At 57.8% G+C, this 20,419-nt stretch overlaps 1 protein-coding gene across 7 annotated transcripts in view; it reads left to right on the forward strand.

The window, feature by feature from the left end:
• FGD3 (FYVE, RhoGEF and PH domain containing 3) overlaps nucleotides 1-18,763 on the forward strand; it is a 31,380-nt gene extending 12,617 nt beyond the window's left edge. For 3 of the 7 annotated variants that reach the window (XM_036991349.2, XM_073228895.1, XM_073228893.1), the window contains exons 5-17: nucleotides 668-804; nucleotides 2,277-2,433; nucleotides 4,018-4,156; nucleotides 4,696-4,754; nucleotides 6,015-6,161; nucleotides 6,300-6,392; nucleotides 7,668-7,747; nucleotides 8,673-8,703; nucleotides 9,470-9,574; nucleotides 10,679-10,738; nucleotides 14,756-14,914; nucleotides 16,186-16,326; nucleotides 17,848-18,763. In XM_036991349.2, coding sequence (XP_036847244.2) covers nucleotides 668-804; nucleotides 2,277-2,433; nucleotides 4,018-4,156; nucleotides 4,696-4,754; nucleotides 6,015-6,161; nucleotides 6,300-6,392; nucleotides 7,668-7,747; nucleotides 8,673-8,703; nucleotides 9,470-9,574; nucleotides 10,679-10,738; nucleotides 14,756-14,914; nucleotides 16,186-16,326; nucleotides 17,848-17,967 — 1,428 coding nt within the window. In that variant the 3' untranslated portion in view covers nucleotides 17,968-18,763. Of the gene's footprint in view, nucleotides 1-667; nucleotides 805-2,276; nucleotides 2,434-4,017; nucleotides 4,157-4,695; nucleotides 4,755-6,014; nucleotides 6,162-6,299; nucleotides 6,393-7,667; nucleotides 7,748-8,672; nucleotides 8,704-9,469; nucleotides 9,575-10,678; nucleotides 10,739-12,658; nucleotides 12,832-14,755; nucleotides 14,915-16,185; nucleotides 16,327-17,847 lie in introns of those variants that run through there. The other 4 variants (XM_073228892.1, XM_073228891.1, XM_073228894.1 and 1 more) reach the window with 4 other exon arrangements.
• The last annotated feature ends 1,656 nt before the right edge of the window (nucleotides 18,764-20,419 follow it).

Raw genomic sequence — 20,419 nt, forward strand, 5'->3', positions numbered from 1 at the left:
TGTTTGAGGTCTTGCCTTTGTCCACCACCAGAGCTTTAGTGGCAGTTTCAGAGGCAAATTCTGCCTGCTAGCATTGAATAGGTCTTACAGTTAGAGCACAAATGACTTAAATAAAAAAAACTTGGGCAAAGTTAAGTCTCTTCCAGAAATTGTTACTTTTTGCTTTCAAAGGTTATAGCTCCAGGGCAAACAAAGGTTTTGTCCTGTCACCTTGGCGGCCTTCTTCAAGACAGTCATGTTATCGGAGCATGTAAATGGCCTCTGGACATCTTTCTGCATAAGAGATTGGGATAATGGATGGCACTCTCCCAGTGCATGTGAAAGTGTGGAGTTTATGAGCACAGAAGTAAAACTCCAGAAGAAACCCAGGTTTCTGACAGGTGTTGCTTCTGTTTGTAGCTCACAGAGCAAAGAAAGGAAATGGGGAACTTTCATTTCCCACGAGGAGTGGGAGGGGGACAGATGGGCCACCACCCACTGGGGACTGTCTCTGCCTCACCTCTGGTCCTCAGCCATAAGTAAGGCTGCTTTAAGGCCATGAGGCCAAGCCAGCCCGACAGAAGGCGGCTCTCTGAGAAGGCGAGAGGTGGTGGCGGCTTCTCCCACACCCCCACACTTGCAGCAGCAGCTGTCGTAACTGGCCACTGTGTGGGTTTCTCCTGCCCAGGTCTTCTGTGCCCGGCTGACAGCAGCAGGAATCCCCCCGGAAGTCACCACGGGCATTTTCTCCAACATCTCCTCCATCTACCGCTTCCACGGGCAGTTCCTCCTGCCTGAGCTGCGCACGCGGATCACTGAGGAGTGGTGAGTGTGACTCATGGCGCCTGGAGCGGGCAGTCAGCGCCCCCCGAGGAGTTTGCTCCCACACTGTTGCTGGTTGAGGGTCCCAGCGGCTTTGTCAAATTTTCACTGCCAAGTGGCCTCTACATCTGGGGCTCATGGGCCTTAGAGCCAGACAGGCGCATGTGGGCCCCTTTCCCAGTGCCCTGGGTTCCTTCCTGCTCGGTCCTGGGCCAACTCTGACCCGTGGCTTCTCAGTGTGGCCAACCCTTAGCCTCTTCATCTGCAGACCAAGTGGCCTGTAATTCCTGCTCAGGGCTTCCTGGGACTTCCAATGAGGTCTGATGTGCTTGGTTTATTTTCCCTCCTTTGCTTGAAAAAAATGAGATTTCCCCTCAATAGAGCACCTTGTATCCCATGCTACCTTGGGCTGTTCTGCCCCTCTGCCACTTCTGCTCATTCTCAGCAGAGGGACAGCTTGGCAGGGAGTCACGATAATGAGCATCGCAGGGTGGCCCCAACCTCTCTCCACGTTGGTGCCCACCCCCACCCCCCATTCTGGGTGCTGCTGCAAGGGCCTCTGCACTGTCCTCTCTTCCCTGGCCCAGCCTTGGCCAGCGTGCGTTTCTACTGTGGAATCAGGAGCCTGGCCCCTTGTGGACACAAGAGCCCCCTCTTCAGCTACAGCCAGGCCAGGGAGAGCACGGAGGCCAGGAGTTTCATTGGGAGGGGTGTCCCTTCACCGAGAAGGCTCAGCCAGCATCCAGGTCAGTTTATGAATCTCTAGAAGGATGCACTCCACCTGAAGAGTAGGTCATGCTATGTCCCCAGGGCCATCGGGTCAAAGCTCAGGGCTGGCCTGGCTCTCTGGCTGACACAGCCCATACCTGCTAGGAACCGGTTTTCTCCTCAAGGCCCTGGAGACGCTGTTAGCATGTAGACGCTCGTGTGGCTCCTTGAGTAAGAGCATGCAGGGGCTCCATTAATCCTGAGAGGATGGCTTTGTGCCTGTGCAGTTTTTCCTCATTTTGCATGATTCCTTTAGGATAAATGCTCCACAGTGCTTAAGTTGAAGACTACTTTTACGTTTCTTGAAAGTTATTTCCAAACCCCTGTTCAAGCCACTGTCAGTGCCTCCCTGGGCTGCTTTCCCACGGCATCATGAGCACGGACTGTCCCATTTTGTCTCATCTTTCCTCACTTTACAGGAGTAAAGTGGGACTGTGCTGACTCTGGTAACCCTGGCCCTGTGCCAGAGCCATTCTCTTTCTCCTAACACTGCCTGGCTCTGCACCATGGTCCCATGGCTGTGCTGACCCTCCCAATGACCTCCAGGTCATGCTCTATCTCCACCCACGTGCCACAGCAGAGCGCACAAGTCAGAGGCAGTAACTGGATTGCCCCCCACCACCCAGAGCTAAAAGTCAGGCGCCGTCCCCTTGCCCCCCAAGCCTCAGCCAGAGCTCACTCTCTGATGATCCCACCCTCGCACAAAGGGACACAAAGCCCCGGCTTGGAGACATCCTGCAGAAGCTGGCCCCATTCCTCAAGATGTATGGCGAGTATGTCAAGAACTTCGACAGGGCAGTGGAGCTGGTGAGCTCCTGGACTCAGCGCTCACTGTTGTTCAAGGACATCGTGCACGGCATCCAGGTAGGGTGGCCGCCGTGGCTTCCAGAGACCTGGTGCCAGGTTTGTGGTTTAACACAGAGAAAATCAGTAAAACTGTGGTATGTGTCCAGATGCTCTGTCCATGCCTTGATCCTTAAAATAACCCCCAGGGACAAACCGTCATTCTCATTTCATGGGTGGGGAAATGGTGCCTTAAAGAGGTCGTGTGGCCTGTGTGGCTGCCAACTTGCCCTGCCGGCCTGGCCTGCCAGTCTCTCCCTCTGAGGCCAGTGCAGGCGTCTGGGGACCGCTGCCTTGCCGTTTCCTTCCTCTCCTGCGAGCGTCCTGCTCGCCTGTCTGGCTGCTGTCCTCTCCTGCCGTGTTGCCTCTTCTTACCTGTCTCCAGGTTTGCATATGCTAAGAACCTCAGCTGTCGTCTGTCATATGTGTTACAGATTATTTTTCCCCACTAATCTTTTATTTTTTTTACCTTATTTATAATGCTGTTTGGGTTTTTAAGTAGCCACGTTCACCCATTTCTTAATAAAATAATGCTTTAGAAAAGTTTTTGAAGTCATGCTTACAGATGCATTCCCCAACCCATGATTATATAAATTATGTTATCTTCTAATGTTATGGCTTTATTTTAGAAATTAAAAGTGCTATCCCAGAATAGTTTCCAGATGGAGTCTGGTATGAAGTCACAGTCCAGTTTTATTTTCATGAAGACTTAGTTAGCTGCTTGTGCCAACAACCTACTTACCATGAGTGCCATGCCCATGAACACCCACGTGCACACACACGTACACACATGTATACATTCCTTGCTGTGCTCTGGAGGGTTAATAGGCACTGAGCCCTCTCTGCTGAGGGTTTGGAGGTGGGCCTGCATTCAGGGTGGCCCCTTGATGACCTTCTACACTCCCCCTAGATCCTGCTGTCACTGGGCAGCGGCCCAGGAGTCCCCAGTGAGGGGCCCTAGGTGCCCCCGCATGCCTCCTCAGAGAGGACACTGATGCAGTGCCCTTCCTTCTGCCCTGCACCCTCTCCCTTATGTTGGGGCCCTCCCTGGCTTCCCCCACCCCACATCTGCTCCAGCTTGCCAGCTGTGCCCACAGCTGACCCAGCTTTGAGGGGCCAGCAGGACCCAACAAGGTCCTGGGGGGCTGAGGGCAGGGGCTGTGTTCCGGAAAGAGGGTGGGCACCGTGAAAGGTGCTGGGGCTCAGCAGCCTGCCCCACACCCGCGCCCACTGTGCTGCTTATCACAGAGGGACGGCAGCACCCATAGCAGCTGCCAGGCGTGACCCCTGGGCCCTCGGGCCCCTGCCTCTCTGAAGGCTGACTTCCTAGCAGAGCCCAGCTTCTGGCCCCTGAGCCAGTGCTCGGGGGAAGGTCACAGGAAGGGGCGCCATGCATGCTGCAGCAAGCGCTGCTCTAGAGCAGCCCGCCTGACCCGGCCTGGGGCTTGCTCTGTTGGTCAGCCTCTCTGGCCTCAGTTTCCCCTGTGGTGAAATGTGTCTACAGCCAGCAGTGTGGGTGCACCGGGCAGCCTCCTTCTCCTCCAGGGCTTCTGGAGGCAGGGGGCAGAAGCAGGTGGGGCCAGGGCCACACGTGTCTCCCCGCAGAAGCAGGAGGTGTGTGGGAGTCTGACGCTGCAGCACCACATGCTGGAGCCTGTGCAGAGGGTGCCCCGCTATGAGCTGCTGCTCAAGGACTACCTGCTGAGGCTCCCAGGGGATGCCCCTGACCGGAGAGACGCACAGAGTGAGCCAGTGGGGCCAGGGGCTCCTGGGGCAGGAGCAGGGAGGAAACCCAAAGCCACGAGGGTGGGAGAGACGAAAAGAGAGAGACAGAGACAAAAACAGAGAGGGAAAAGCAGAGACGCACAGACAGAAAGAGAGAGACAGAGATGAGACAGAGACAGAGAGACAGACAGAGACAGAGATAGAGGGAGATAGAGACAGAAAGAGGGAGGCGGAGAGACAGAGAGAGAGAGATGGAGGGAGCGTGCCAAGCACCCCCTAATCACACTGGGGGAAGTGGCTGAGAGCCCTTGAGGGTGGAGGAAAACCCCCCCAGCCATGTGGTGTGAGGGGTGGATGCTGTTCTGAGGAGGAGGCCAGTCCTGGTCCCTGAGCAGCAGCTGGCGGGCAGCCCTGGGTAAGGATCTGTGCAGGGTAGTGGCCCCAGCAAAGCCCCAGCAAATGGGGTGTGTGTGCAGGGCCACAAGCAGTCTGGGCACCCCCCTGGGAAAGGGTCGGAGAGGGCAGAGCCTGGCCCAACTCCAGGTCCTCACCCTGTAGGATCCTTGGAGCTCATCTCCACAGCCGCCAAGCACTCCAACGCTGCCATTCGGAAAATGGTGAGTGCGGGGCAGGGGGTGGGGCACATGTGCCCATGTGATGAGGGCACAGCACAGCAGGCGCCACCAGCCCCACTCTCACCCATCTGTCGGCCAGCATGGGGCCAGGTGGCCTGTCCCTTACCAGCACTGGAAGCTATTTAGCACCCATGCCTCAGTTTCCCCATCTGTAAACTGAGGTCACTGGCAGAGCCTGCCTCATGGGGTGTTGGGATTGAGAGCCACTCTCATACAGTGCTCAGCATAGGACCTGGCTCAGGCAACACTAGCTCTAGTATCCCTGTCACTCACTGGTGCCAGCCACAGTCAGATTGTAGCAACCACCAGACGGGCAACTTCCACTCCAGATCTTGCTTGCAGCTTGGAGGTTTGAAGTCCCAGACACAGGCACTGCAGATTTGTGTGTGGTCTGCAGACAGCATTTTCTTGGGGGCAGAGGGATCTCAGGGCTCTGATCCCATTGTGGGTCCCCCCTCATGACCATGACCTCCTACACCAATCACCTCCATACACAGCCTGAAGGTGGAGGGGATGGCAACCCTTGATCTCACACCAAGTAATGGGGTCTGCAGGCCGGGGAAGCCTCCTGGACCCAGCTGGGCATGCATATCGGTCAGGGTGCAGGAATCTCTATGTCCTGCCAGAATGACAGTTCAGGGCATCCCAAGAAAACCCAAATTCCTGGCTTTCCTAGAAAACCCCAGAAACTCTGGGCCCACACTGCAACCTGTCACGTCAATTGGGTGGGCACGGCCCCCTCACAGGGCTGGCTGTCCAGGCTTCCAGTCCCCACCTGACCCTGGTTGTCCCCATCCTGAGACCTGGGTATGGTCACACGGGAACTCTGGATTTTGAGGAGAAAGAAAGTGAATTATTTCTTTCACCCCACATCTCTCACAAGTGAGAAATGAGAAGTGGCTGCTTGTATGGGGATGTGTTGTCTACACGCATGTCTTCCTCTGGCAGCTCACTTGACTTCTCTGTGCCTTGTTTCCTTCTCTGTAAACTGGGGCCAATTGACACCCTCCTCTCAGGGTCTGTGCTGGAGCTCAGTGAGTTAATACTGCGCTGTGCTCATGGGGACCCTCCTGACTGGCTGCTGTCCTCGGCACGGTCCCACATCTTTCCACTCCCGTGGTCAGCAGGCTCAGCGCCCGCCTCACCTGACACTTTTGCAGGCCGATCTCCGGTCCTCTCTGGGTCTCCCGCCATCAGGCCCGCTCTTGTGGCCACTGGCCGCCTGAGTCCTGTCTCCCACAGGAGAAGATGCACAAGCTCCTGGAGGTGTACGAGCGGCTGGGAGGGGAGGAGAACATTGTCAACCCTGCCAACGAGCTCATCAAGGAGGGCCACATTCAGAAGCTGTCGGCCAAGAGTGGCGCAGCCCAGGACCGCCACCTCTTCCTGGTGAGCCCGCCGCCTGAGCCCCAGCCCACCCCGGGGCCACACCCCCTGCATCCCCTGCCCCAGGGACACCTCTCTCCCGGGGGCCTCCCGCCTGGCACCCTTGCCACCTCCCCTCACCCGGGCTTGTCCCCATTGCAGTTCAACAGCATGATCCTTTACTGCGTGCCCAAACTGCGGCTCATGGGGCAAAAATTCAGTGTCCGGGAGAAGATGGACATTTCGGACCTCCAGGTGGGTGAGCCCCTGCTTCCCCTGGGAGGGCATGGGGCGGGGTGGGACCTGAAGCATCACCCCTCCTCCCACATGCTCCTGTGGGCTCGGCTCAGTCTGTGACCCAGGCGTGGCAGGAACATCACCGAGGACGACTTGGCCTGGCATCTTGGGCCCGCCGGGCAGGATCCCCAGCCCTCTCCTGGGCCTGCCTGCCAGGGTGCCCCTGGCCTGGTGTTCGTGGACGGAAGTCAGCCTCAGAACTTGGGCAGACCCCTGCTTCCTGTGAGGTTGGCACTCAGGGTGCACAGGGAAGGGGCGTCCTCCCTCCTGGCCCCTGACCCCCTGATCTCATGCTCTCTCCTCCCCGACACCATCTCAGACATAGAGGAGGTTTCAAAGGTGTCTCTGCCCCAAATCCAGACCTACTGCCCTCGCTGCCCCTATTTCCTGAGACCATGCATGTCCCCTGGCGTGGGGGCTGCAGGGCCTGGAATCAGCCTCCTCTCCTGTGGAGGAGGTTCTGAATTTAAGGGGCACCCCAAAAATATTGGCTACATAAAATACTTTAGTCAGTACTAAAGTGAAGGTTACCGATAATAAAAAAAAAATCACTTCTTACCTTGACATTATCTGAATCCAGGTTGAAAAAAACACCTTTAAAAATAATGACTAACTAGGAAAAACCTTCTTTCTTCCATAGTTAGAATAAATCATGTTCCAATGTTTCTCTGTAAGAAATCAGTCATGCGTGCTTAGCTGGATGTGCTCACATAGACATTCTCAACCTTGGGGCATCGGGGGAAGTCCTGCTGGGAGACCACCGGCCCAGATTCTGGGCAGACCAGGCCTGTATCTCCCTACAGCACAGGCTGTGGTTCTGAAGGTGGCCAGGCTGAGGGGCCGTGGGATAGGGTGTTGGGGGTGAGGGGTTTCTCCACCTCATGGGGGCTGGGAGACCCAGGGCACTGCACCCTGGGGCTCAGGAGCCCCAGCAGAGTGGTGGAGATCCTCTTGGCTTTTCTGAGCATCCCATCCCTCTGTCAGGGGTCATGCCATGGGTGTCTGGATGGGGAAGGGCCTGGGGGTCCAGGGCAGGTGGGCTGGCCAGCACAGTTCCAAGCGCAGAGGCTGAGAGGTCTGCTCCCCTTCATGGATCAGCTCATACGGTGTCCAGCCCACTGGGTCACGTCTGCCCCCTCCTCCAGGAAGACCGTGTCTGAGAGCATGGAGCCGCAGCTCAGGGCTGCGAAGTGACCAGTTGCTTTGTGTCAGTCTTGGTCTTTGTGCTATTAGGTGCAGGATGTCGTCAAGCCGAACTCAGCCCCCACTTTCATCCTAGTGGGAAGGAAAAGGTCCCTGGAGCTGCAAACACGGTATGCTGGGCTGCCTCAGGGTCTGCTGTTGCATGAATGTCTCTGACCTGACATTGTGGGTGGCTTCTTTTCTAAACTGGATAGCCCTATGATCTGTTGTCTTTTATTCATCTTACTCACTATTTGTTGTTTAAAATATAACAGTATTAAGAGAAAGTCAAAGAAAATTACCCCTCTGCCCTATTCCTGTCCCCTGCCCCCAGCAGGCTTTCTTAAGCATCTCTGATGTATCCTTCCAGAATTTCTGTGCTCAACCATGAGTATTAAAATCTAAAGTCTCAAAGGGCCATTTACTGTGCAGCCTGTTCTGCATCTTGCTTTTTTCACTTAGTTTATCAGAAATCATCCCCTCCCATAAAGCAGCATAGTTCTCCCCTGTGATCATCCACCCATTCTCACAGACAGGCACGCATGAGCAGGGGCCTGCTGTTCTTGCAAATGGTGCTTCAGATCCTTGCCCTGGGTTTGTACCCATGTGCCATTAGATCTGCAGGATTCCTGGAGTGGGACTGCTGGCCGGAGGGCAGCACAGGTGCTTCACCTTTCATGGGCTGTTGTCCCACTGCCCAGCAAGGCGGCACCAGGTGGCAGGGTGTGTGGGACCTCCCATCTCTCACTTCTGCCAGTGACATGAGGCCTGTATAGCAACCCACCATGGTCTAGAGCGGCACTGATTTGCAACCACTGCAGAGAGTTCTTCCCCCTACCCCTGGCCCCTACCTGGCCACCCCTGACCCACCTGACTGTGCCTGACCCCACCTGGCCACATCTGGCCAGCATTCCATAGACCTCAGGGCCAATCTCGCAAACCTTGGGCTGACTGGGCCTAGGCAGTGAGCAGCTTGGGCAGGTGCTACAGGCCTGAGGGGAGTTTGTAGGCTGTATCCAAGCCCAGATTAATAAAATACTGCTTTTATTTTTATAGGACAGAAGAGGAGAAGAAAGAATGGATTCAGGTGAAGACCCTAAAGTTCTAAAGTAACCAAATGACCACGTTCTTGACCAGCATGGCCATTTCACTTTGGAACAACGGATGGGGTGGCCTGTGACTCCCCAGGAAGTTCCTGCCCACTGCCTGCCTTGAGGTGGTGGTGTGACGGTGTTCAGAGGGCCTTCAGATGCCCCGTGCCTTCACTTCTTGTGTGTGTTGGGCCCCAGTGAATACATAACCATGAAGAGCCTTGTGGTGGGCAGGCTGGGAGGCGCCCCTGTCGCAGGGCCAGGTGTCCACTGTCCAGAAGCACTGTCCCCTTGCCACAGCCGGCTCCTGTGGGGCGAGCAGTGTGTGCCACTGGCGGGACAGAGCCTGGGCTTCCAGGCAGGCCTGGCGGGGTGGCACTCTGGAGCAGCCAGAGCCAATTCAGCTCAGAACTGGCCACCGTTGGAACAGATGGGACAGTGACATAAGCCTGAGATGGTGAGGGTCAGGAGGGCTGCCACAGAGCAGGGCTGGGGCAGGAAGCTGACGGTTAGACTTGGGGAGAAGAGAGATTTGGGTGAGAAGAAATAAATTCAAATAGTAATTAGGTGGAAATGCCAGTGCAGGAAACTGGGAATCCACACACCACCAGAAAGCCTGTGGGGGGAGGAGACTGCAGGAGGGGCCCAGCTGCCTGTAGGTGCACTGGAGCTGCCCACTGGACCCCATCCTCAGGGAGACAGGCCCCCCTTCTCCCCCTCTGGATGAGCTCTCCAGGCCCATGTGCTCTGGTCTCACTTCAGGTCATCCAGGCCACCATGGAGCAGCACAAGCAGAACAGTCAGAGCTTCAAGGCCTTCAGCAGCTCCTTCGGCCAGGATGAGGCCACTCTCACTCCAGAACCCCCTGTGAGTGCCAGGGCTCCTGGGTCATGGGAGGGCCTGCTGACAGCTCACTTGGACGGGGAGTAGCTACAGGGACCGTGTGCCCATCACCAGGTGGTCCAGGCTGCGTGCCTGAGGGCTGGAGTCTGGGAGGGAAGCCGGGGACCAGGGGTTGGTCAGTGCATTCACTGCCCACCCACATGAGTGCCCACATGGGGACATTGGACCTCTCAGCAAGGGTGGGCACTCAGGTGGGCAGTAAGGAAACTGGGCTGGATGATGCTGTACAGGAGGCATTACATCTCCCAGGCACCGCAGGGCTGTGGTCTTATCAGTGGGGGCAGCTCTTGCACTCCCACACAGAGCCACTCCAGGAACTTGGGGCAGCCAGGAAGCAGGGTCCCCACCAGGGCCAGCTGTGGGGCTCAGCTGCAGCTGCCCCTTGGGGGCTGCCCCAGGCCCTGGCCACCTCCTAGCTGGGCACAGAACTTCAGAGCAAGGGCCCCTCTCTGAGCCCCCCATCAGAGCATCCAGAAGTCAAGCAATAACAGCCCAGCAGGACCAGAGCCCCTAGAAGGCAGCACCAGACCTGGGTGGGCCTCCCACAGCCTCACCAGGTCTGTGGTCCAAGCCACTTTGTTTTCCTCATAACATTTGCATCAAATCTACTGGATTTTGTTTGCTTTCTGGACATGTTGGAGGAAGCTTTGCATCACTCCCAGATAAAGGAACATGCCGCTGCCTGCCTTGAAAGGAGGTGGCCAGGAACAGAACACCTGACCACAGCTACCCTTAAAGTCCCCCAGAGGCGCCCCCCACCCTGCCCTAGAAGCAGAGTGCAGCTCTCCCCCAGGAGGCGTGAGGGTGGGGCTAGAATCCAGGCCACATCACTGAAGTGGTGTGGCACAACTGGGCAGGCGAGCCACCTGGAACATCACGCCACCCACCCCACAGTGGATGAGGACTCAGGAGAAGCTGGGCCAGGGGAACTGGGTGCCTCAAAGTCACAGCAAGCTTCAGTCTTTCTCCTGACCCCGTGGCCAGACAGAAGGGCTGGGATGTCCCTGTGGTCCCTGCTGAGCCCCCACCAGGGAACCTCTGCTCACCCTGGCTGGCTCTCCCTTGCAGATGGTGGGCCCTGGCTTTGAGGAGCCCGTGGGGGCCCATGGCAGAGGGGCGGCTGCAGCGGTGAGTGACCTCCCAGCTCCACCAGGAGCAAGAGGCAGAGGATGGGGTCAGAGCAGGCTGACCTTAGGGTGAGCTGCAGGGTCCAACCCCATGCCATGTGACTCAAGGCCCCACACTGACAACCTCTGGGAGCTGTGCGGCAGGGCTGGCGGAAGCCCCCAGGGCCCTTGGCTGGGTGCTGTCACACAGTTGGGCCGTGCTCTTTGCTTCATGGGTGTGGGTAAGACAGGAATCGAGGGGGCGCCCAGACATAGGAGGCCAGCCTTCCAAAGAGAAAGGTTTTGGGGGATGGGAAGGGGCTCAGTCAGGAGGGCCCCTGGACTTCGCAATCCCTCCTCTCTGCCAGTTGTTGGGGGGACTAGATAGGAGGGCAAGTGTGTGCACCTAGTGTATAGTGAGCGTCAGGACAGGAGGACATCCTGATTAGCCACTAGGCCTAGACGCAGTGACTACAAATGGCAATGACAGCCCTTGGCCACGTGGGAAGTACAGCACCCTGGATTCTGCAAGGGGACTCTCCTGGGCACCCTGGTTCTGCTCTCCAGGCTCAGGGCAACAGCCGGAGTCCTGCCCACTTGGGCTGCATGAGCCCCAGCCACACTTTGCTCCTGAAGGGCTTTCCTCCTGGGGTCTAGGCAACACCCCATATTCCCTTGGTTCACAGGCGTGAGTCAGCCTGAATCCAGTACCAAGTCCTAGAGCTCCTTCCTCTCTGGGAACCAGCACTACCCTGTAGGTTCTCTTCCAGGGGCTGGGCTGGGTGTTGCCATGGATGACCCCATTTTAGGAGGAGGAAATGAGCTTGCTATGAGCAGGCCTGGCCTCTAGCCACAAACTCCCATGGTGGGAAGGCAGCAGAGGCAAGGAGGGCAGCTGTCTCACTGGTCACAGGCATAAGCATTCTTGTTGAGACTTGAATTTTTAGTAAGAAAACCTGGGTCCCCTCGACCATGCTGTGTGCCCCGAGGATGCCAGCACCTGACCTGCTCCATGAGGAGAACAGAAGCTTGGCTGGGCCACCAGCACCCCCTGAATCCCCATGGCCTGGGGAAGCTGTGGGGAAGGCCTTGAGAAGCTCTTGGGCTCCTGGGGAGGGATGGAGCATTTTGGGGTCACAATAGGCATGGGGGTCAAGTAAGAGAAGGGAGGCCCCTTATTTGAAAGGTGCTGCCACATGGTGGCTGCAGTAATTCACTGTAACTGGGACGGCAGAAAGCAGCTGGGGTAGAAGAGAGACTATCGGGTCACAGCCCCATAAATTCCCCAGGTGGTGTTCTCTGTCTGTCATACTCTGCCCTCCCCTTGCACAGCAGCACTCCAGGACCTTTGCACCTGCTGTCCCCTCTGTCCAGAAGGTCTCACTTACATCTGCTCTGTGCAAGACTTGAGGCTCCCAGTCAGCTCTGAGGTCCCTCAGCCCAGGGTCCCTGACAGCCTCTGTGATGACCCTTTTCCCAGAGCACAGCCCTCCCTGCCCCTCGGGGGAGCCAAGTTAGACCCCACACAGGGCTCTATGTCATCCAGTCCTCAGCCTGGGGCAGGTCTGGAGGCATCAAGGTGGGTAAGAGACCCCCGTCTGTGTAGAATGTGTGCTCCTGGGGACACAAGTCTGCAGGGGGCTGGAGATAGACCTCAGTCCCAGGACACAGGGAGGTGGAAGGGTGGTCAGAGGGACTGGGCAGAGAAGACCAGGCCTCAAGGCTGGGAGAGAGCAGCAGGAGGTGGGGCTGGTCCATCAGAGAATGTTCTAGCCGGAAAGGACCTGAAGGCCACGTTTTTAAATGTTTTAACCTGTGATGTGGGTCCTGACAGGAGTCCTAGGGAAAGTCCCCACTCCTCAGCGCCCCCACCTTCAATGTCCACCTGGGTGGAGACATGAGCAAGAAGCCATGTTAGCTCCGATCATGTGTCCCTCATCAGCTACCCATATCCTTCCGTGGGTGAGAAGGTAACTGGAAGAGTCCCCTGGGCCAGTTCACCTGTCAGCAGACCTGGAGGTGGTGATGGCCGTGCTCGGCGGCCGGATCTTTTGCCCGTGGCTCAGCCTTCCTCAGGCTCCACAGCATCTGTCACTTGCCAGATGCTTCGGGTCACCACGTAAGTTCAGGTCTCTTGTCCCTGTCCCTTTCCCTGACATTGCGGCCAGGCTCCAAGACAAACAAAACAGCCGCAGACATACAGCTCCAGCCGCTGTGCAAGTGGCTGGCCATGGTTCTGTCCTGTGAGTGGGGCTGGTGGGCCTGGGCATCTCAGTCTGGGGCCACGCAGGGCTTGATTGGAGATATGCTCAGGGGTGTTTGTGGAAGGCACTCAAAATTAGCTTTAATTCTGACACCAGAAAAAGTGACCTTGCTCCAAAGAGCCACACTTAAGTTTTTCTTAGCCCATCTGGGGAGGAAGAGGAAACCCACATGTGGTGTGCTGGTCTGACTCCTGAACCCTAGTGTCCTCAGATGCATGGTTCCTGCAACCCCACTTTCCTAAGAGAAGATAAGCCCAGACCAGGAAGTTTCACAAGGCAGCATTGAAGAAAGCAAGCCTTCCCATTCTGCAAAAGTCCCATAGCTCTTCAGAAGCACAGGAGTGAGTCTGAAAAGAGTCTGAAAGGCCTCTGGGGCCCCAGACCCACTCTGGCAACAGGTGGACCCCTCCACAATGTGAGCTAAGTCTCTGCTGCCACCCCATCACCTGGGGTATGCACAGAGCTGGCCCTGTCCTTCTGCCCTGCACCCACCCTCTGGGCTCCAGGGCAGAGCTGCCCAACAGCAGAGCAGCTAGGGCTGAGACCCAGGACTGGTTCTCACCCTGTAGGACCCAAGGGTGACTGGGAGCTTCCATCCGCAGGGGCTGGTGGGCAAGACCACCACTTGAAACCCCATTCAAGTGAAAAGGCTGCTGAAATGCCCCAGGCCCTTGGCAGGAAACCTTTTGGCTGGGCACTTAGGGAGGAGGCACTTGGCAGTTGCTGGCAGCCCTAGTTCTGCCCCTCCATGGAAGATGTGGGCCAGGCCTTCCTGACGTCCCCACGAGCCTGTGTCCATTTATCAGCTCATCCCAAAGGGAACCAGGAAGACCTGTCCCCCACCACGTGGGTGGGCCCCTAGACTGAGCCAATCCCACCCAACCTCACTTGTTTATTGGTTTTCTTCCTCTTTCACAAGATGTTCTTGGTGAATAAGTGAGAAAATCCTCTAAGAGAGTCAGATAAAAAAAGCTCCCCTTACCCCAAACAGCTGTGGGATTCTCTGGGCACCTCCACGCAGACTTCAGCCATGCCCCTCCGTATCCTCTGGTGCCGGTGTCCGTGTGTGGTCTGCTGCTTGGCACCTCGGTCTCCCCTAGCAGTGTGACCTGGCGCCTTTCAATAGTCTGGCCTGTTCACAACCTGGGCCTTTTCATGGCACCTATGCCTTAGTGTTGAACAGCATCAGATTTTCAAAAAGTTTTTAACACATTTAACAATGAAAAGAGCAAATACTCATTTGTAAAAGCTCAGGTGGTAAAGTAGAAGAGAACCCCCTCCAGCCCCAATCCCTCCTTACTCTGAGGAGCTCATGTGGTCCTTGCAATCTCTTCGACCTAAAGACACAGCATGTTTAAGCTTAGAAACATTTTAGGGTGTTCTCGCGGCTGTCTGAGAGCTCTAACGTCTGTAAACACGAGCTACGCTGTGTCCATGACTTCCTGTCATTTCTCACTTGACTCAGTTCTGCCCTCGTTGGTGGGACATTCAGGTAGCGGAGGACAGAGGCAGGGACCAAAGCCCCAGACCTGCTTCTGGACCCCAGGGTGGGTGGGAGGGGCCCAGACACCCCCGCCCCAGCATTGGGCCCCTGTGCAGGCCCTTCCCAGCGTGGGCTCTCCCACTTGTCACCAGGTTATCTCTGCTGCCCTCTGTGTAGGGCCAAGTCATTCCAAGCATAATGTCCTGGACCCCTTTGACTGTTACTGGGGGAGATGGTGATGGTGGCCTGTGAAGTGGGCGTCAGAGGGGCTCCTGCTCCCTTCCCTCTGCAGACTGGGATGCTGACTGCAGCCGTTCACCTCCTGCAGCCTGAGCCCTGGAGGGGGTCCTCTAAGAGCAGGTGGGACAAGGAGAAGCAGGGCTGCTGGAGCTGTGGGGAGACCTTCAACTCCATCACCAAGAGGAAGCACCGCTGCAAGCTATGCGGGGTGGTGAGTCTGGGGCGCCAGTGCCATCCCCGTGGTCCCACAGCAGCTCCACCTGGGTCCCAAGGACACACAAGGACAGACGCCCTCATGCAGACAGGAGGTAGCCTGTCTGAAGTGGAAGCTAGTCTCATTCTCTCTGGTGTCTGACAACACATGTTGCACTTCAGAAAGTGCAGGATTTGGAACCACAGAGCCCCTAGGTGGGAGGCCTGAGAGCAGGGGGATGGGAGGGAGGTGAAGGGGACAGAACAGGTGCAGGGTATGGCCATGGAGGGGCCCCTTCTGTTACCTGGGTCCTGGCACTGCAGTGGTGCCCAAGGTCCAGTGGGCCCTCATGAGAGGTGCTGCCTCCAGTGGGCACTCAGGTGCATGCCTCTCCACTCCCCCTGACTTGGCCCACCCCCAAAGTCCTTCTTCTGAGGATGGCTGTTTGGCATGAAGAAGAAAAATTACCCCCGAGAAAGGACGACTGTGGACTCAAGTTGTTTTAGATTAAGTAATTAAAATCTATGTTAGCAAGTGGGTCCCAGCTTTGGAGCTGTTTTTCCAAAGGGTAATGGCAGCCAGGCCTAGTACGGTGTTTGCTGTCACACCCCTGCCTAAAACCTTGAGCACGTGGCAGGGAAGGGGGATAAATGGATGGGTCCTCCAATGGATGGATGGATGAATGGGTGGATGGGTGGGTGGATGAGTAGGTGGGTACCCAGGTGGATGGGTGGACGAATGGACAGGTGGATGGATGGGTATGCAGATGGGTAGGTGGGTGGGTGAATGGATGGGTGGACTAATGGATAGTGGCTGGGTGGGTGGGTGGGTGGGTGGATGGATGGGGGGGTGGGGAGTGAGGGGGTGGATGATGGATGGATAGGCAGGTGAGAATTAAGCCTCTCAGTGACTTTTCCATACCTCTTACTAACCTGTGCTCCCCCCACCCCCACCGGCAGGCCCCTCAGCTCCCTCTTCCCGATTTCAACTCCTCCCACCTCTCAGGCTGCGTCTGGTTCATTGTCCTCTTTCTCTCTGCTGGACCCTTCTCCTGGCTCACTGCCTCCTTCCAGTCTTCCTTCCCTGCATGCAGACCCCTGGACCTTGGACCCTCCAGGCAAGGGGGCAGGTCATCCGCCCAGGCCCCCCGCCCCCAGGGCCCATGGAGAAGCCTGTCCCCTCCACATGCAGCTGTCTCTCCTGGCCTGTGGCCCGGCCGGCCTCTTCCCGGACAGCTTTCCCGGACAGTCCTCAGTAGGTTGGGATCACAGGTGCTCTCTGTCCTGCAGATCATTTGTGGGAAGTGCTCTGAGTTCAAGGCTGAGAATGGCAGGCAGAGCCGTGTCTGCCGAGGGTGTTTCCTGATGCAGCCGGTGGCTCCCACGAGCCTGAGCCTCGAGGTGCTGCCTGTGTCCGAGCACAGCACAGAGGTAGGTGGGCAGATCCTGTGAGCCTTCTGGAGGGAGCATCCGTTCCAGGCACATTTGGCAGGCTGTGCTCCCAGAACTGCCGGCTTCCCTGCCACCAGGACCGGGCAGGGTTCTACAGGCCCTGGGAGCAGCTGGCAGTTGAACACCAAATATCTTGTGTGCTTATTGGGCTTCTCAGGATCCAGTCATGGCCAAGGGCTTGGGAACCCTTTATACCAGGAGTTAGATGGTGCATCAGTCAGCTCAGGCTGCATAAAAAATAGCACAGGCAGGGCAGCTTAAGTAGCAGAAATTTATTCTCTTCCAGTCCTGGAGACTGGATTTCAAGATCAGGGTCCTGGCAGGGCTGGTCCTCCTGAGGCCTGCCTCCTGGGTGTAGACACCCTGTCCTCCCTGTGTCCCCACGTGGCCATCCCTTTGTGTGTCTGTCATGATCTCCTCTCCCTATAAAGACACCAGTCATATGGGATCAGGGCCCACTAATTTAACTAAATTTCCCCATTTCCAAATACAATCATGTGAGGGGTGGTTAGGGCTTCAACACATGGATCTGGGGGCCCCAGTTCAGGGCACAGCAGATGGGAACAAGTCCCACCTTCACTCACGGTCACCCTGATTGAGGGCCTGCAGGGGAGATGCCTCACCTGAGCCACTGCTGGGGGGCCAGGGTGTGCACCAGCCCCTCCCAGGGGTGGCCTGCCCTCCCGGGGGTAGCCACCACCTTTCAAGCCCTCGTCCAAGTGGTGACAGGAAAACTGGGGAGTAGAGAATGTGGTTTTCCAAAAAAGTGCACTTTCCTGTCTTCTCCACATAACATAGCCCATGGTTCTCAGGCCAGCTGCATATCGGGGTCCCCTGGGAAGCTGTTTATTCTGTTTTCCCTCTCCAAGGGCTCCAAGGGCTCTAGGTGGGCCAGGCTGTGGCTGAATCCCATCTAAGGGAACTGAGTGTAGAACAGTCTCCAGGGAGCACCCTCATGGCACAGGGCATTCCTCCAGGGAGCACCCTCATGGCACAGGGCATTCCTCCATGTGGACCTCCAGTGCTGAGGTCTGAGCAGGAACTCCACCACCATGTGCATCTGGGGGCTCCCCGACCCTACAGTGTGCACCATGATTGCTCCGGACAGTCAGCAGAGAGGGGTGTGTATGTATGTGTGTATGGCGTGTGGTTGTTCTGTTGTGTGCATGGTGTGTGATGTGTGCTGTGTGTGGTGTGTTGGGCAGCAGTGGGCCTGCAGCTCGGTGGGGGCCACCATCCTAGAGTCAGCCCCCAGGAGCTAGTGCTGCACCTGCAGGGGGTGGTCAGGGGTGTCCCACCCACAGGGCTGTGTCGGGGTCAGCCTCTCTCCCTGCAGCCCAGAACCCCAGGTGTGCTGCCCAGAGGGGCCTGGGACACGCTGCCTGGGCTCTCCAACCTTGCAGGCCTCAGTTTCCCCGGCTGCCTGCTAGCAGGGAGACAGTATTGAGTGACACCAGGGCTCCAGAGGCTGGGTGCTGATCTGTGACTCCTTTTCAACAGGATGGCCAGCCACTGCAGGCCCTGCCCCTCTCCAGCTGCACAGTGAGCGTGGACCCTGCGGAGGGGCTGCACACAGGCGTGTGTGGCGGCTGCGCCCAGCCCTGCAGGCCCTGTACCTGAGTGCTTCTTCACCGAGCTGCAGCAGCGCTGGCTGGAGGCTCTGACCACTGCCACCCAAGGAGCCCAGGCCCCGCGCAGCCTGGGGGCCCCGCAGTCACAGGCTCCAGCACCCGTGAGCTGAATCTTGGCCACACCTTCAGCTCTGTGAGCCCCCAGGGCAGAGCCTGTGCTCATCTGGGAGGTGGTGTCAGAGGCCACATGATGGCACAAAGGGTGCCAGGATTGTGGAGGTGCCCACAGGCCACAGAGCACTTGGCCCTGGAGCACCCCTCTGCTTCAGAGGGGAGGAAACAGAGGCCCAGAAGGGCAACCATATGCCCAGAGTCACCTGGCACATCACAAAGAGCCTGGCCTCTGCCAGCAGCCCCAGCAGCAAGCCCAGGGCGGGGCGCCGGCTGACAACGAGCCAGGCCCAAACCATGTGGCCATGCAGAATCTGGCTCAGGAAGGTGGAGTGAGCACCCTGGTTGGGGCCCAGAGACGCTTGGTGGAGCCCGTGGTCATGCTGTCCCTCTGTCTGCTGCCTGCCTGTCAGCGCCATTTACTCTGTGAGCCGAACCTGACAAGCCCCGCCTCCTCCTCCCCCCTCTGCCCTCTTCTGGCAGCTGGCTACCATGGGAGCACCCCCATGGGGAGTGTGGGCCATGGGCCTGGGCCTGCCCCACCAGACCTTGCTGAGAACCTCACCAGCATGCCCACTGGCATCACGTGGTGGACTGAGGTCTGTGCCTGTGCCCCTGGTGGGCAGCAGGCAGTGCCTGTCTGAGTAAATAAATGCTGGCAGCCAGCAGCTGGACACAGCCTTGGGGCAGGGTCCCCAGTGGGCCCACCTATGGTCAGGTGTGTGGTTAACAGAGAGGCACAGTGGTGGGAAAGGCCTGGACCTCAACCCAGCTCTGTGCTGTGCCCGGAGACCTGCTCTCCCATTGGGCAGAGGCAGGCTCCACTGGGAGGGCAGGGTGCTGGGCATTCCCACCCATGTCGGGGAGGCCACAGAGATGAATGCTGCTTATAGGGCCTCAGGAGCACACAGAGAGACTCCCAACCCTCTGACATCCCGTGACACCATGCCAGGACCCCTGTCACTACACAGTTGTGGGCATACCCACAGGGCACCTACCTGGGGATGGGTGGGTCAGTGTGGGAGCCAGAAATGGGCAAACTGGTCACCAAGTGTGGTGGGGTTGAGGCTTAGGTGAAGTGGGCAGGGCCCAGGTGAGCTTATGCAGGTGCCGGGGCTCCTCCCTACACCCCCATGGGTCTACCTGGTGACATGCCGCTCTAGCTGTGTAACTGCTCTGCACCTGGGCCTCAGTCCCGCCTCTGTGAGTGCTCACCTGCAGAGGGTGTCCTGGCCCCGCCTCCAGCCAGGAAACAGGCTCTGGAGGGCAGGGCTTGTCCAGCAGGAGGAGGGACAGTTGACGGCAGAGGCCATGAAGGCCCCCTTCTGGCTTGTCCAGTCCCTGCCCTCTCCCAGTTCTGCTCTCACTGCCTCATGCATTGATTGGGCACCTACTGCATATAGCTGGGTCAGCTGAGCTTCTTCCCCCAGGATGTTCCCACTTGACAGCTGAGGAAACTGAGTCACAGGAGGTCTCAACAAGTCCCACAAGCTCCAAATTGAGGGGGCAGCTGGAATTGATCTGCTGTCATGGAGGCATCTGCTGGGGTCTGAGGGTGACAGTGGGCCCCCACCCAGGGCCCCCATGTGCCATGGCTGCAGCAGGACTAGGAAAGTGCCCTAGCTGTCAACTTTAGGCAGTGCTGGGCGAGGACATGGAGCGAGGAGACAGGGAGATGGCCACAGGAAATGGTGCAAGCTTGGAAGGACCCAAGCCAGCGAGGGCGTGCAGCCCCTGGGAGACTCCCCAACTCAGGCCCCTAGGGCAGGTGTTGCCGGGAGAGTGCCCAAGCCAGGGCAGGACCACCAAGGCCGTAGGGGCCAGCGGAGCCCGGCATGGAGTGGAGCAGGGCGTGTTGGGTAGGGGCACCCAGCCCTGAGGTGTCCGTGGGTCTCCTTTGGCATTGCTCTGAGAGGCAGGGGCCACAGGCGGGCTTGGGGGTCTTAACAGTGGGATCAGTCAGAGCAGGGATGGAGACATGGCCTTGTGGCTCCAGTGGGCCTCGATGCAGACCCCTGCAATGGGCACCTGAGCCTGCAGCTTCCAGCTTTCCAGGAGATAGAGAAACTTGGGGGCTCTTGTGAAGGATCCTGATGGTGTTAGCCACTCCTGTGGAGGCCCAGTTCACAGGTAGCTGGTATTTGGCCCCAGAAGGTGGGTTGCTCTCTGGACCCCATCCTGTCCTGCTCCCTCTGTTAGGAATGTCCCCCCCGTTGGCCCCATCCTGCCCCAAAGCCTGGGCATGCTCTACTACCTATCCCTGGGGGCAGGGCTACCAGCTGGGGGTCCTGGCATCAGGCTTGGGGCTGTGGTTGGAGCACCATGCACAT

The sequence above is a fragment of the Manis javanica genome, chromosome 2 (genome assembly GCF_040802235.1).
Source record: "Manis javanica isolate MJ-LG chromosome 2, MJ_LKY, whole genome shotgun sequence".
NCBI classification, from domain to species: domain Eukaryota; kingdom Metazoa; phylum Chordata; class Mammalia; order Pholidota; family Manidae; genus Manis; species Manis javanica.